Source organism: Galendromus occidentalis, unplaced genomic scaffold (assembly GCF_000255335.2).
Source record: "Galendromus occidentalis unplaced genomic scaffold, Mocc_1.1 scf7180000077466, whole genome shotgun sequence".
In the NCBI taxonomy this organism is placed as follows: domain Eukaryota; kingdom Metazoa; phylum Arthropoda; class Arachnida; order Mesostigmata; family Phytoseiidae; genus Galendromus; species Galendromus occidentalis.
In genome coordinates, this window is record NW_003805454.1 from 107,312 (window position 1) to 120,210 (window position 12,899).

General features: G+C 52.3%; 2 protein-coding genes across 2 annotated transcripts; one reads left to right on the forward strand and one right to left on the reverse strand.

Moving 5' to 3' along the window:
- Positions 1-413: 413 nt before the first annotated feature.
- LOC114828284 (paired box protein Pax-2a-like) lies at positions 414-10,336 on the forward strand. The gene is made up of 7 exons (XM_029111759.1): positions 414-426; positions 5,881-5,978; positions 6,145-6,267; positions 6,364-6,487; positions 9,382-9,503; positions 9,615-9,786; positions 10,056-10,336. The coding sequence occupies exons 1-7, from the start codon at positions 414-416 to the stop codon at positions 10,334-10,336; spliced, it is 933 nt and encodes a 310-aa protein (XP_028967592.1).
- Positions 10,337-11,083: 747 nt separating this feature from the next.
- On the reverse strand, positions 11,084-12,851 carry ND-13A (NADH dehydrogenase (ubiquinone) 13 kDa A subunit). Its single transcript, XM_003744399.1, has 3 exons — positions 12,621-12,851; positions 11,848-11,965; positions 11,084-11,413 (listed from the first exon to the last, which is right to left on the reverse strand). The coding sequence occupies exons 1-3, from the start codon at positions 12,649-12,651 to the stop codon at positions 11,200-11,202; spliced, it is 363 nt and encodes a 120-aa protein (XP_003744447.1). The 5' UTR covers positions 12,652-12,851; the 3' UTR covers positions 11,084-11,199.
- Positions 12,852-12,899: the final 48 nt, after the last annotated feature.

A 12,899-nucleotide genomic window follows, 5' to 3' on the forward strand; every position in this document is an offset into this window, starting at 1 on the left:
TTCGGTCACCCACTCATGGCAGAAGCTGTTCGGCAGGCTTGCAAGACTGAGCTCCGCGTTGGTTTCTTATCAGCGAGGCTGCAGTCTCGGCAGAAGATAAGGACCTCGCGCTTCAATGTAGGTAGTCATTGGCGAGGTTCGAGCTCCCAGGATAGCATTTAAGCCAATGACAACCCTCCGGGCTCTCGGGGGCGGAGCCTCGGTCCTGGGGCGTGGCCTCTCTCTCGCTGGCTGACTGGCCAGCCTAGGATGGAGACCGGTCATGGAGATCAAAATGTTATGCTCTTCAAAATGAAAATTTGTTTGACTTGCTTTGCGAGCTGACACAGTGTCCTGCAGCTGGGTGACCCGGAGAGACGTTTCCAGCCGCGGAAATCTGTGCACATTCGTCAACGAGATTAGCTTCCTCAAACATGCCGCATTCGGGTGAGTTTATATTGTAATCCCCAAACGCTAACGAAAAGATGTCCGGGGAAAGCTATTCCCCAGTGTGAAGTTCAGAGATCTCGCTTCATACGAAGAGAGAATGTCATCCGAAAGCTGCGATGGACACTGGCTGACGTAAAATCGAAGATTCCCGAATGCTTCGATCTCCTCCCGCATCATTTTGCTTCGCTATGCGTGTCGGAATGCTTCACGGAGTCTTCCCGAAGTTAACTATCGTATGCCTAAGAGTCCGGAATTCGCCGGAAGAGGGCTCCAGCCCCGCTTGCGAACCAGGCATATTCCCGATGAAGCATGGTGCCCCACACAACTCATTACTTTTTATCGGCTCCGTGCTCTTCCCGAACCAGGTCACGTATGAATGATGGTGTAATCTTCGCGGAAAGCCCGGGCGTCATGTCGATGGAGCGTTTGCTTGTATTCGCCACACCTTTGGAAATGTGCGTTCTCCGAGGAGGATTATTCGATCTCGCCAAGTTCCCGCCAGAAAGGTTTTAAAATGATTGCGGAATACGATTCCGACAACCCGTGGGCGGGAGATTGAGTTGTCCCTTGCGGTGTGGCTGAGCTATTCGAAAATTTTCTCCTAACTCTTCACAAGTGCATTTGGCTGTAGGTACCCTTCCGAGTTACTGCGGTAGCTCGAGCCTTTGATTCGCAGGAATATGGACCGGAAAGCACGAAGAAAATACTGTAGGCTTCGACGTTTGATGGCCTTGAATCACGAATACTGTTGTTTCCAAATGTAAGCCCCAAAGATTGCCCAGGCACGGGACTTATTCAGCAGAATGCAGGACTTGAGGAGACCTGTATGTGGAACGCTGGCCTCAACAGCGGACTCGAGAGCAGGTGCACCCGAGATGCCAGTCCGCAGAACAAGCTCGCGAGCTGCAGACCTGAGTTTTGCGGAGGGTTACATGGGTGACTCCGGAAGCGATGTTCCACGGCACCTCGCCTCATTCCGGTGCTGAAATTTCAACTTCTCCGTCTCCACTCTTACCGCGAATTGCGGCGGCTTGCGCACCCAGCTCCGCTTGGCCATAGCTCGAAGAGCCTTTGCCGGGGCTCGCCCGGAAGAAACACGAGCCAACCACAGTTCCCGTACGAATTAGCCGGCAGACGGCTTGTAACCAGGATGGGGAGGATGCTTTGTCACTGCCTATGAGTATTCCATCTTTCTATACTTCCCTATACTGCACCTACTTGATATGGAGAGGGGGAGGTGCTCGGAGCTCTCTTTTCGTATTTGTCAGCTTCAGGGGATGAAGGAAGGGCATTGCGACGCGCGATACGTTTTGCATTAACCGCCGTACCTCACGCAGGTGCTGATCCCGCGCCTTGTTCGTGAAAATCGTCTCGTGAACGAACGCGGTGACGGAGTGCGTGGGCAGCGTGACGGCAGATCCGAGCCAACCATCTCCCACGCAACACAACTTTCTGCCCATGGCCAGCTCCGGTAATATGAATTCACGGAAGATGCGCGAATCGTTCATCGCGCTGTTACGTCCGGAGGTGATTTCTGGGACTCGGAAAAGATCGTCTTAGGTTCCGAGGCAGAACTCGCATACGAAAGCACCCCCTCGCGACAAATCAGAATGTCTCGATGAGGTCATGTCGCGAAAGAACGTCTAAGAGCGTTCCTCGAGTTCTCGGGCTCCATGGAACTAGCGGTACGAAAGTCGTTCCACGATCGAGTCTTCATTCAACACCAAATATTGGCCGGATTCGAATGATGGAAACCGCCTCCTGGTTGTTCCTCGCAATTTTATCAAGCTTCCGTGCGGAAATTCGATATTCCGCACCACGCCTCGGTCGTCTTGATGAACTACTTCGGTCTCGAGTTTTAAGTCCTGCAAGCATGACCTGAGACTCGCGAGCTAATTATCTGAATGAAAACCTGCCGGCGAGGGACCATTTCGCGGCAGGGTTCTGATCTTCAAGCGAGTGAAAGCTGAGTGGATCTCCCATCGGGAAGAGCTTGAAGGGACAGTTACGGGACAGCGGCGGATTCATGGAATCTCTTCTCGCCTCTCAAATACGATGGAACTACTGTTGCCGCGAATCTCTCAGAGCTGTGATGGACCCCGAAAGGCAGATTTGCGCCGTCGAGAGGCATCGAAGTATCTATTACGTTAAATTCTCATCGAACGCCACCACAGCGAAACTCCGCCAATTCGGTTCCTTGAGCCCGGAAAGACGGCGACTTCCTACCCAGTCGAGTTTTCACGCTTAATCTAGGATGGAGAGCTGCTGGAAGCAAGACTACTAGGGGTTTAACGTCAAGATGATGAACTTGTGGAACCCGAGCCTCACGTATTCATTTCATCAACTCAAATCCGAAAAATCATGGAAATTCATCTGCGCTCTGATATCCGCCTAATCTGAGAGGGTGAGGCTGGCGAGAATGATCGACCCCTCATTGTCCCATCGGCAACCGTGCTGATGATCGCTGCGCGGATTCAGGAGCATCGGTATCGCCGAGCGAAGCCAGAACTCTGAGCGTCATCTGCGGAACCGCGCAGCAGCGTTGACCTCGTCCCGATCGAGGATTCTGCTGCTGACAGGTTCACCCCTGAGGATCCGGAGGTTGCTTGCGCGATGACCGATCCTCTGGGTAAATGCCGACGGAAATTCCTCTGTTTTCCACCGTCAGCCCCAGCTTCCGGCGTGGACAGTTGGCGTTGTCTCAGTTCTCTGAGAGAGCCATCTTTCGGTCGAATTCGACACGGGGAGTACACTGGTCCCCATCTTGAAGATGTGACCAGCCTCCGGCCAAAAGAGGAATTTTTTTGTGGAGCCCGCTCATTACTCACGAGCATCGTTCGATCTACTCTCTGATAGATGCTCGGATAGAATTCGCCCGGTGTCTCCGCCAAACCCGTGACTACCGCTGGCGGCCGCTGGCGGCATGACGCCATGACTCGGCCGCGGGATTCCGTGGAGCTCCCGCGACCGCGCCTCGAGGAACTTACATTCCGGTCCGAATATCGAGTTTCCCTCTCACGCGCTACGGAGTACGGCTTCTCGAAGTTCAGCTTTTCCGGGATCGACGGTTCATGCCGTACGAGCACAGGAACGCCTTCCCCGTGGACCTGGAGTCGTTGCTTCTGAACTGAGCCTGAGCCCTGGAATTACTCGAAGTGAAGTCGGGATAGGAACAAAGAGGCCTGTCATGAAGAGCGAAACCCGACGGCGTGCCTCGGCTCTTGATTCTTCCTTTCTTGCCAGCCGACTCACTCAGTCGTCGAGCAGCCGCCAGTCAGTCAGCCCTGCTCTCAGTGAGAGAATGTGTGTGCGTGGCAGGTGTGGCTAAATCCAGTGCGCTATTTAGTTAAGCCGCCACGAGAAGCACGGAGTGCGTGAGCCTCAAGGAGATCACGATCATCCTCAAATCGTTGACATCAAATTGCCGTCAGAGAAGGATTAAGATACACCACACCGATTCTCCATCCCCATCACGCTCTCTAACCCGCTCGCTCGTCTGCTCGCTCAGATTTGCTCGTTTCTGGTTGGCTTTCGATGGAAAGCCTCGGCCGCGCCCCCCCGGGTCAACGATCCGTTCGAGAAATTCCGCTTAGAGGTCGAAGTCACGTCGCTCAAGTGGTTTACCGCGCGGACAGAAGAGACTGTTCCGTCGGTCGTTATTTGCCGTCACGTCATCAGTGGCCGTGCCGACGGCGTACGTTGCGTGGCGTATGGCGTGCCATTTTCTGCTGCCGCTAGCCCTTGCACGGCGCGCGGCATGTCCACCTCCACCACGCTGTTCCTTGTCGTTCGCTGCATGGCGTGACTTTGCGCAGGTGGGAACAGCTCATGACGACAACGTCAACAACGGGGCGGCGCGGCGGTTACCCAGGTCCCTCGAACATTTTCTTCTAGCGCGAGACATAACGCTGAAAGCCGGGATGAGAGCCTATGCCAACAGCTCGTATGCCGTAAATCGAACGCTTCCACGACCATCGTGTCGTGGAACTCACTCGCCCGAGCAAGTTGTCCTCTCGCTGTTAAACTAGTCTTCTGAAAACCGGTATCATCGAATCGAGGCGAGATCCGAGATTTCTACGTCCATGCATTCGATAGAACTCCGACGATTCCTCACGAGTCGAGTCAATGGCTGCAGCGTGGGATGGATGCACGGCTCTCGAAATCGAGTTTCGTTGTAGCTATTGACCGTTAACCTCGAACGAAAACACCTCTTTGGATCGATTCGAAATGCGGATCATTTCCGCCACTTTCAGCTGGAGCAGGCACGCGGGCATCAGGTTCGTCGGAAGGCACCAAAGTAGACACGTATCGAGCACTAGACCGACAATCAATTTTCGGCGAGAGAATTTCGGCAACGAGGTTTCGTGTCCGAGCTGCGGAAACGGTCGAAGCATATGATGATCGTTTGGTCCAATCGAGGGAATCGTGGCCGGAAATTACTCTCGGATCTCTCTCTTGAGGCTACGACCTACCTATTCGTTGTGGTCGCATATCGTCGTCATGATATCTGCTTCTGTCTCCTCACCTTCTGCATCATTTCGAAATATCATCACTTCCGACGTGTTAACAGCTCACAGACCGTCTCAATTTTCTATTGTCGCACTCGAGAAGCGGACGAATATCTCCGCCCCGCGGTAGACACCTCTTGTCGGAACCAGCTCTAGGGCGTGGTTCTCTCGGCACGATGATTTACGAAGCGGGACGTCCTGTCGCTGAGAACGGGGAACGTTTCAGTATGAGGAAATTTTTATCAGGATAGCGGGATCCTTCTATGATGAGCCTTCGGTTCCCTTCGGGGAGAATAATCCGTGAAATCGAACAAGAGCACTCGAGGGAGGAGGAGGATGAGATCGAAAACGGGTGAAAACGGCATCCGCTGCCTCATTCGGGTTTGTTGGTCTTGCGGCTGGTCATCACGAATTCATTCTTGGCCAAGGTGGACGAGACCGACCCAATGCGCCGCCGGCAGTATTCCAGGAACATATGTTAATCCCTGACATTAGACAAGCCGGGATCATAAAGTAGATATAGCGGGCGCGTTCGGTCAGTCGTGAAGTTTAAAAAAATCTCCCTCGAATGATCCCGGCTCTGAGTCGCTCGAGGAGGTTGGATGCGGCCGATTGTTGGCGGCGATCGTAGGTATGATGTGCTTCTCCCCCTCATCGTGCAGTCGAACACCCTCACAGGAGCTCACTAGTCCCCACAAGTTGTATTAAAATTTATTAGCTGGCAATCGGTTGCCGCTTGGAGCTTTGAAAAGTCCACATCGTAAAGAAACCGCACAGGTTGCAGCAGCACAGGGAAGTCCGTTCGCCTTTCGCCACGGCTGACCTCGGCCAGCCATGTGGGTCGCGGAAGTCAGTTCGCTCTATGTACCCTTGTCGAGGAGCGAAATTCGAGAGCATGATTTCAGGATCGGATTCGCGGCTTTCTCATAGAAGTTCTTTCCAGGACAAGCCGGAATCAATCAGCTTGGGGGTGTTTTCATCAACGGAAGGCCGCTTCCCGATTATATACGGCGGAGGATCGTCGAGCTCGCCTTGATGGGAGTGAGTATGCGTTAATCATTATCCGTAGTCTAATCGTCATATGCGACGAACTCTCGCGAGGCAATCGATTTCCAGAGACCTTCGTTTTCATAAACTAAGCGGCCGTGAGGTTCTAGCGCTCGATCTCCGTGTCATCCTTGAACGACATTCTGGTTCATTTTCACAGGTTCGACCCTGTGATATTTCGCGGCAACTTCTTGTGTCACATGGATGCGTATCTAAAATTCTCACGAGATTCTATGAGACCGGCTCGATCAAGCCGGGATCAACCGGAAGTCCAAAAGGAAAGGTACATATACATCGGTCGAGAGAGGACGGATTTTCCTTGAATCGTATCTCTAGTGGATTCCTCCCTACATGCTGCTACGAGAGGGTGCAACTAAAGATTTCAGGTAGAGGTCAGCGTAGGCAATACAATCTGAAACGAGCGCAGGGATTGGCGGTAGAACGGCAGGATAATTTCCCTGGACTCGATCTGAGGAATACGATGACATCTCCGCACGGAGCAGGTGAGAACGTCGCGCGTCCTTTGGTCCACCATGATATCGCCGTTCGATAATAGAAATCCCTGAAACAGAGGGAGAGAGCCGAATTCATTCAGCAGTACTTTCACCGTTCGTGTGGCAGCGTACGGAATCGTATCACTTCTTTTTGGCACCAAGAGCTCCAGGTGGTTTTCTCCTTGTGATTGCCGGCGAAAATGGGCAGGAAGTCAGGCAGGCGCGCAGCCGGAGCGAGGGGGAGTCAGGGGAAAGGATCCAGGTTCTTTTGGCGTGGTGTGAGTGTTCCATAGGATAAGGACGTCCGTAATCCTCCAAATCCTTCTGTCGTCCTCTCCGGAAACGCTCCGCTTGCCACTCCTCGACCCGAGGCATCGCGGAGAATCGGGCGGAGCTCCGAACCACATTATGGATGCGCGCCCTCAAACGGCGAAAGAGAAGCAAGTTGACAGTTGTTCTCCGAAATCGATTGACTTCTCGCCGGAGCTCTTCCCCTCGACATGAGGTGGACGAGCCGAGAGCTCCAGGTTTCGACGAGGACTCAGAGCCTCTGAATTGAGGTGTCGATGAGTCGCAATGGGTTCAATCGGTTCGCCATGATTCTTGAAGAGATACACCGATTTCTGACCCCTGTTGGACCTGGATCAGAGCAACACGCGGAGACACACACACACACACACAATCGAGCTGTAGGTGAAGGAGGTGCGCGCTGAGGTGTTACTATCGGCTGTTTGCAGGCGACACGTGTGTCCTCTCCGAAGTTAAGTGGGCCAATGCCCACTGTATTGTTGGTAGAGGAAAAGTGCCAAACCACCCGCTCGCCTGCCCGCCTGCCACCCACCCAGTCAAGCAGTCATTTGTCGCGAGCTGAGAGACCGCCAGGAGCCCTAGCGACACGAGGGATCTAGATCACGCTTTAGTTGGTTCCTGATTTCTCTATCTAAGAGGTAGTGGCCACGGCCGTGAGTCGCCGAGCGAGAGGATACTGATTTCACGAATGACTTGTTTCGCTGAGAATTTCTGCTCGTGAGCAGTAGTTTCGTTTGGGTTCCCATCGATGTCGTCGATTGCAGCGGTCAAAAACATCATGAAGCTTGGTGAAGATTGCATCTAGCCATCGGATTAGATTGGTGGGAAATCTTGATCCGAAACGAACCCTCCACGGGGCAAGATGACTCTCGAATGGACTCAGGAAAATCTTGTCGTCTCTCCTAAAACTGTCGTTACTCCTTTGTCCCGCAGACACGGAGTTTCCCAGATGGGGCTGGGTGAGGCTCCGACGATAGACCTTCTCCGATTCCGGGTTTAAACCGTGAATTCTGATGCAGTGAAATCTCTTCCACCGAACGCCTCGTTCGACGGACATTTCGGATAATGAAATCCTGGCTTAGCGAACGGCTCTACGGAACGGACTGAGTTCGTCAATTATTGGTGTTCCACTGTGCATTGTTCTATTGAATTCTTTTCCGCCACCAACAAACTATGCGGCCCCCGAATGCTCGACGGCGACTCGCCCGGCGGCGTCGACAACAATCTGTGCTCGAGTCGGTCGTGAGGTGAAAAAAGACTGTCGGATTCCCTCCTGTTTATTCGCTATTCGAGAGCTCCTCCGACACGGATCATCGCGATCGAATTTCTACGGGGGAGAAATTGTTCCGATATTCTTGAATACGACTTGGATTCACTCCGAGAGATCCCGACCGATTTACTGTGAAGCTGAATTTAGCGCGAATCCAGAAATGAGAGCGATCCAATGATCGCTGAAGAGGCTCCCGTCTCCGACAAACTCAATTGACTCAAGGCTCTCCACCCATTGAAGAACGTCGTGGGAACAAATCCGGAGGGAGGAGCGGGATTAAGACCTCACGAGCAGCCGATTTGCACACTCCGGCTCACATGGTGCTACTTTTGTCCGAGTCACCTCTAGCGATGTCTCACCGGTGAAACACGTGATTTTCTCGAGCATTAAGGACTGCTTCAGGGGCTGCGCTTAGCTACATTTTCTGCTTCCCTTCAATTACATGGACCGTCACGATTCATCGATGAAGCCACTTCCCCTAATTTGTTGTTTGAGCATAGCCATGATCCGTCTCATTGAGTCTCGAGACTGAGTGAGAGAGCTATTTTGTCGGCGAGCCGGTGTAGAGCATAGAATACTCGGAGCGCACAATTAAGACCTCGGAGGCTAAACGCGAGGAACTCGCGTCCGGAGGAGCGACGAGAGAGAATCTTACTCACAGTTCACCGTGAAGAGCGCTCCTCGGTGTCTTTTGGTTCGGCGCCTCACGGCGTCAAGTCGCCGCAACGGCTTCAAAAGCTCCTTAGTGTCGGTAGAGCACCCAGTGCCTTAATAGCGCAGGAAGCTGAATAGGGGGAAAGTAGCGATATGAGCTGTGTATTGCGCTTCCTGGCTCGTTGACCGGCTATGATTTTGAGTGAGCGTAACATGTTGGCCGAGAACCCCACGTCGGCCTACACGTTACCGAGCCGTCAACAGGCTTCCCCAGCTCGCATGTCGTAGCTTTCGGGTATACTCGCTCGCCTGGGGCCAGACCAGCGGCAAGCAGCTGGTCGGTGAATTCGACTGCCGCTCGGGGCGGTGATCGAGAAGATTTCGGTACCTTTGAACGCGATCGATCGGGAAGCCGCCTCCCGGGAAAAGTCCAAGGAATCGGGCTTTTTCTTGATCATCTGGGCTGAAACCAAACGTCACCCTTTCAATTCATACGCCGGAAAGGCGATATAATCCGAACACAATCGGAATATCCGTTGAGCTCCGTACCTCGTCCTACGGAAGCCGGGAGCTTACTCTCGACGGTTCGAACGCGCAAGCAGAAGACGTGCCGACCTCTAAATTCAGTTACCTTCTTCCTCCTGCTGATGTTCGCTCCCGATTCCCGCAGAAGTTCCAGCGGCGAGATCAACGCCTTTCGTCAATCCTTTCCTGTTGATGAGGTCGCCATCGAGTCCATTGAGCGCCATAGCTCCTCTGAGGAACCACGATTTCAGCCTCCGGAATATATCCGTAAGAATGAGTCCTCGACGTAGTCCAAATCGATGATTCATCATGAAGTGGTGAATCCCTGCGATGCGATTGGGGGGCTCCCGAATTTGACGCGAGAACGAAAATTTCCAGACAATCCCGCAGGCCAGAGACGTCTCGCCGTCTACGTCAGGGGATCCGCAAATCCCAGCTCAGGAAGCGTCGAGCGCGTCGAGAAACGCGAAGAATTTCTCGATTGATGCAATCCTCCAAGTTCAACAACAATTCAAGGCTTCGAACGACGACAACCGCGGCAGAGCGCAAGGTCAGGTTTAGAAGTACATTCATCTAAAATCGGATCTCTAACCCTTCATTGAGTTGTCTGACTCTACGGAGATATAAACGAAAGGAAAAGAGACTCTTCAGACAGAACATGATTCCAAGTGACCGGCTCAAACGGAAAGCTTCATCCTGTCATGATTGGTGTGGTCCACTAAGCAAGTGTTTCGTATTTGAATCCAAGAAGTCTTCTGTGGGGACCTCGCAAGGGAGCCGTATAGATGGGATGATTCAGTCATAATTTCTCTCCAACAGGCTCGGGCAACGTTGACGAACATTCTCGCTTCAATATCGACCTACACTCGCGCATCGCTGCGCACTGGCTCGGACTGTGGAACACGCATTTCTTGCGACAGCCCCTACCGATCAGCTTGAGGAGAGATGAGGGCAAGTCCGACGATGCGGACACTTCCCAAGATAATCCAGAGGTCACCAACGTCGAGGATGAGAACGGGAGTCGCGAAGGCTCACCAGAAGCACCGGACAGCACCCAGAAGGAAGAAGAAGAAGTCGACGTGCTCGGAGTTGACAAGTAGATGAGGATACAAGAAAAAGCCGAAGAAACTCCGAGAACTTACATAGGTTTCCAATACTACCTACACGATACCCGTGACATTATCTCGCTCTCTCCCAGCGGGAGACTTCTATTCAAATAATTCTGCCCGGGTGTATAGAAACAAATAAGTCGAACAAATTCGCTTTCTGCGAAATTCCAAGCAACCGCCTCTAGTCAGAAGATGGAGCGAATCCGTATCCGATAACCCTCAGATGATGATTTCCCAGAGTCTTACTCTCGTGGAACAATGGAGCATAGATGAGGTTTTGTAACATTTAAGACATCTCGATCATGGTAGCGAAATGACTCTTACGATTCTGTTGTGAGCCCCAAATGAGGTTGATCAGCCGCTCGATAGTGCAATAGTCGATTGCGGGTAGTATGAGCATCTATCGTGATCTCTCGTATTCTCCGCTCTCCCTCCCTAGTCTGTATTGATGAGTCTGGTCACATCATAATTACAGCGCGGAGTGATTCTGATGTGTAACCTTAATGCGCTCACCGTTCTCCAGAATGATTAATCCCGCGTATTCGAGCTTCCGGCTCACCCCTTTTCCTGTAGACCTTCCCTCATGTAAAACACCCGTACGACCGATCCGAGCAATAAAACCGGCAGATTCGTAGCGGATCATCATCCTGAAATCTCCCCCAATCTCGAATATCCTGGTTCGATCTCTTCATTATCGGCCTTAAGCGGATCCCGAAGAATAAAAAAGTCTTCTATCGCAGCATTTCTCTAGGTAGTCCCGTACGAGGACTTGAGATGGAAACAAAGCTTTATTCGATGAGAACTTCTCCTCGAGCATAAACAACGGCTAACTAGACAGGTTCCCCAGATCCTCGTCAATGGTCATGATGCTTCTGCACATAGCGCAAACCGCAATACAGACACGACTGGGTGCCAGGTTTATCCAGATTGATGAAGACCTTCGGGTGTCCGAGGGCGCCATCGCCTCCGTTGCAGAAAGTTTTCCGACTCTCGACCTCGATTGGAGGCACTTCAGCAATCAGTTTGATCGCATGGTTCGGATTCACTTGCTTCGGTCTTCCGACGAACCTGCGGAAGAGGAATCGTGACGAATTTTTCGCGTTGATTTCTTCGATCCGACTCTTGATCTTCCTTTCAAATCGACTTGATCTGGCTCATACCAGAGAGTATTCACTCGGGAAGCTCACACTCTTTGCTACACCGCAGGAAAACAGCGGGATCCATTGGGGTACCGGACTCTCAGAGAGTCAGAGAGCTTCTCCACCTCTTTGAGCGTCCGGAATGTGAGTTGCGAATCCTCTACCTGACACATCATTGGCACCAACAGTGCTCCCTCGAAGCACTCGAGAAGATTCGGAATCAGCGCGAAGGAAATAGGTGTCGCCAAGTCAGAGATAAGATCTCCTAAACCCCGAAAGGGTGGCGGATGAGCACTTGCCGGAACACGCAAGAAATCGCCGGCTCCACATACTCTTCCACAGTTTCCGGAGAAGTGAACTCACCGAACATTTCTGAAGTCCTCCTTATCATATTTCTGACCAGTGTGAGTTTCTACTTCGCTTTTCGTCGGTGTCAGAGAGCTGACACATCGAGTGCTCCGGCTGGCTATAGCTCTGAGTCCTGAAAGGCAGAAAGGCTCGTGGAAGCTCTCCCGGTACATCAGGTAACAATTGAGCAGGAAGTCTGTCTAGCATATCAATTAGGCTGTTCGGAAGACAAATGCTGTTTCTTGCCATTCTCTCTGAATCTCTCCCATCTGTCACGGTACCGAATGGAGGCTCCATTCGACGATTATCGACTGATTGTCCTTCCGAGAAAAATAGCATGGTTGCCCAAGTCGGAATTCCCTTTCGTGAGACTGTGACTGCGGGGTTTATGGTTGGCTGCCTCCCCGCAAGTTTTCGTGCATCGAGGATGTCAGGTGAAACGCGGACTCCGGACATGACTAAGCATCTGTGTTTTTCCGACTCGGACTGACAGTCCGCTTCTAAGAAGCTCCGCGTCCGGTCCTCGGATCGACCAGCTTCGAGAGTACCGTTATCAGACCTAAATACTGTTCATCCGTCCATGGGAGTATTCTGAGCCCGAGTAGTGACTGTATTGAGCTCGCGCTTTCGAAGGGGATCTCGGCCATTCTGAGGTTGTTATGATTACGGTCCTCAATGGTAAGATGCTCGAGAGTCGAGTCGCTTAGTTCAGATCCTCCGATTGAGAGTCTCGGGGGGCTCGAAAGCTGATTAGCTCGGTTCGGTGAGATTCCAAGGGTTCAACTTACCGGTCACCACTTTGAGAGCTGGAGAAGACATTTTTTCTCCCACTGTTTACTCCAGATGAAGGTTAACCGTGCAGCTGCTCGTGTTCCGTCGTTTAGCGGTCTCTCCGGAACGGAGAGGGCCGATTGCGATGCTGCTGTGAAAATCACCCAATCTCGTCGAGTCCCGTTAAGCGCGATCCATCAATTCATCGTCTTTCCTGTGAGGACTCGGCAGTCGTCGATATGGATGCATGGACGACGGCCGTCAGAATAACAGACTCTGTGCTAGTCCGTTATTCT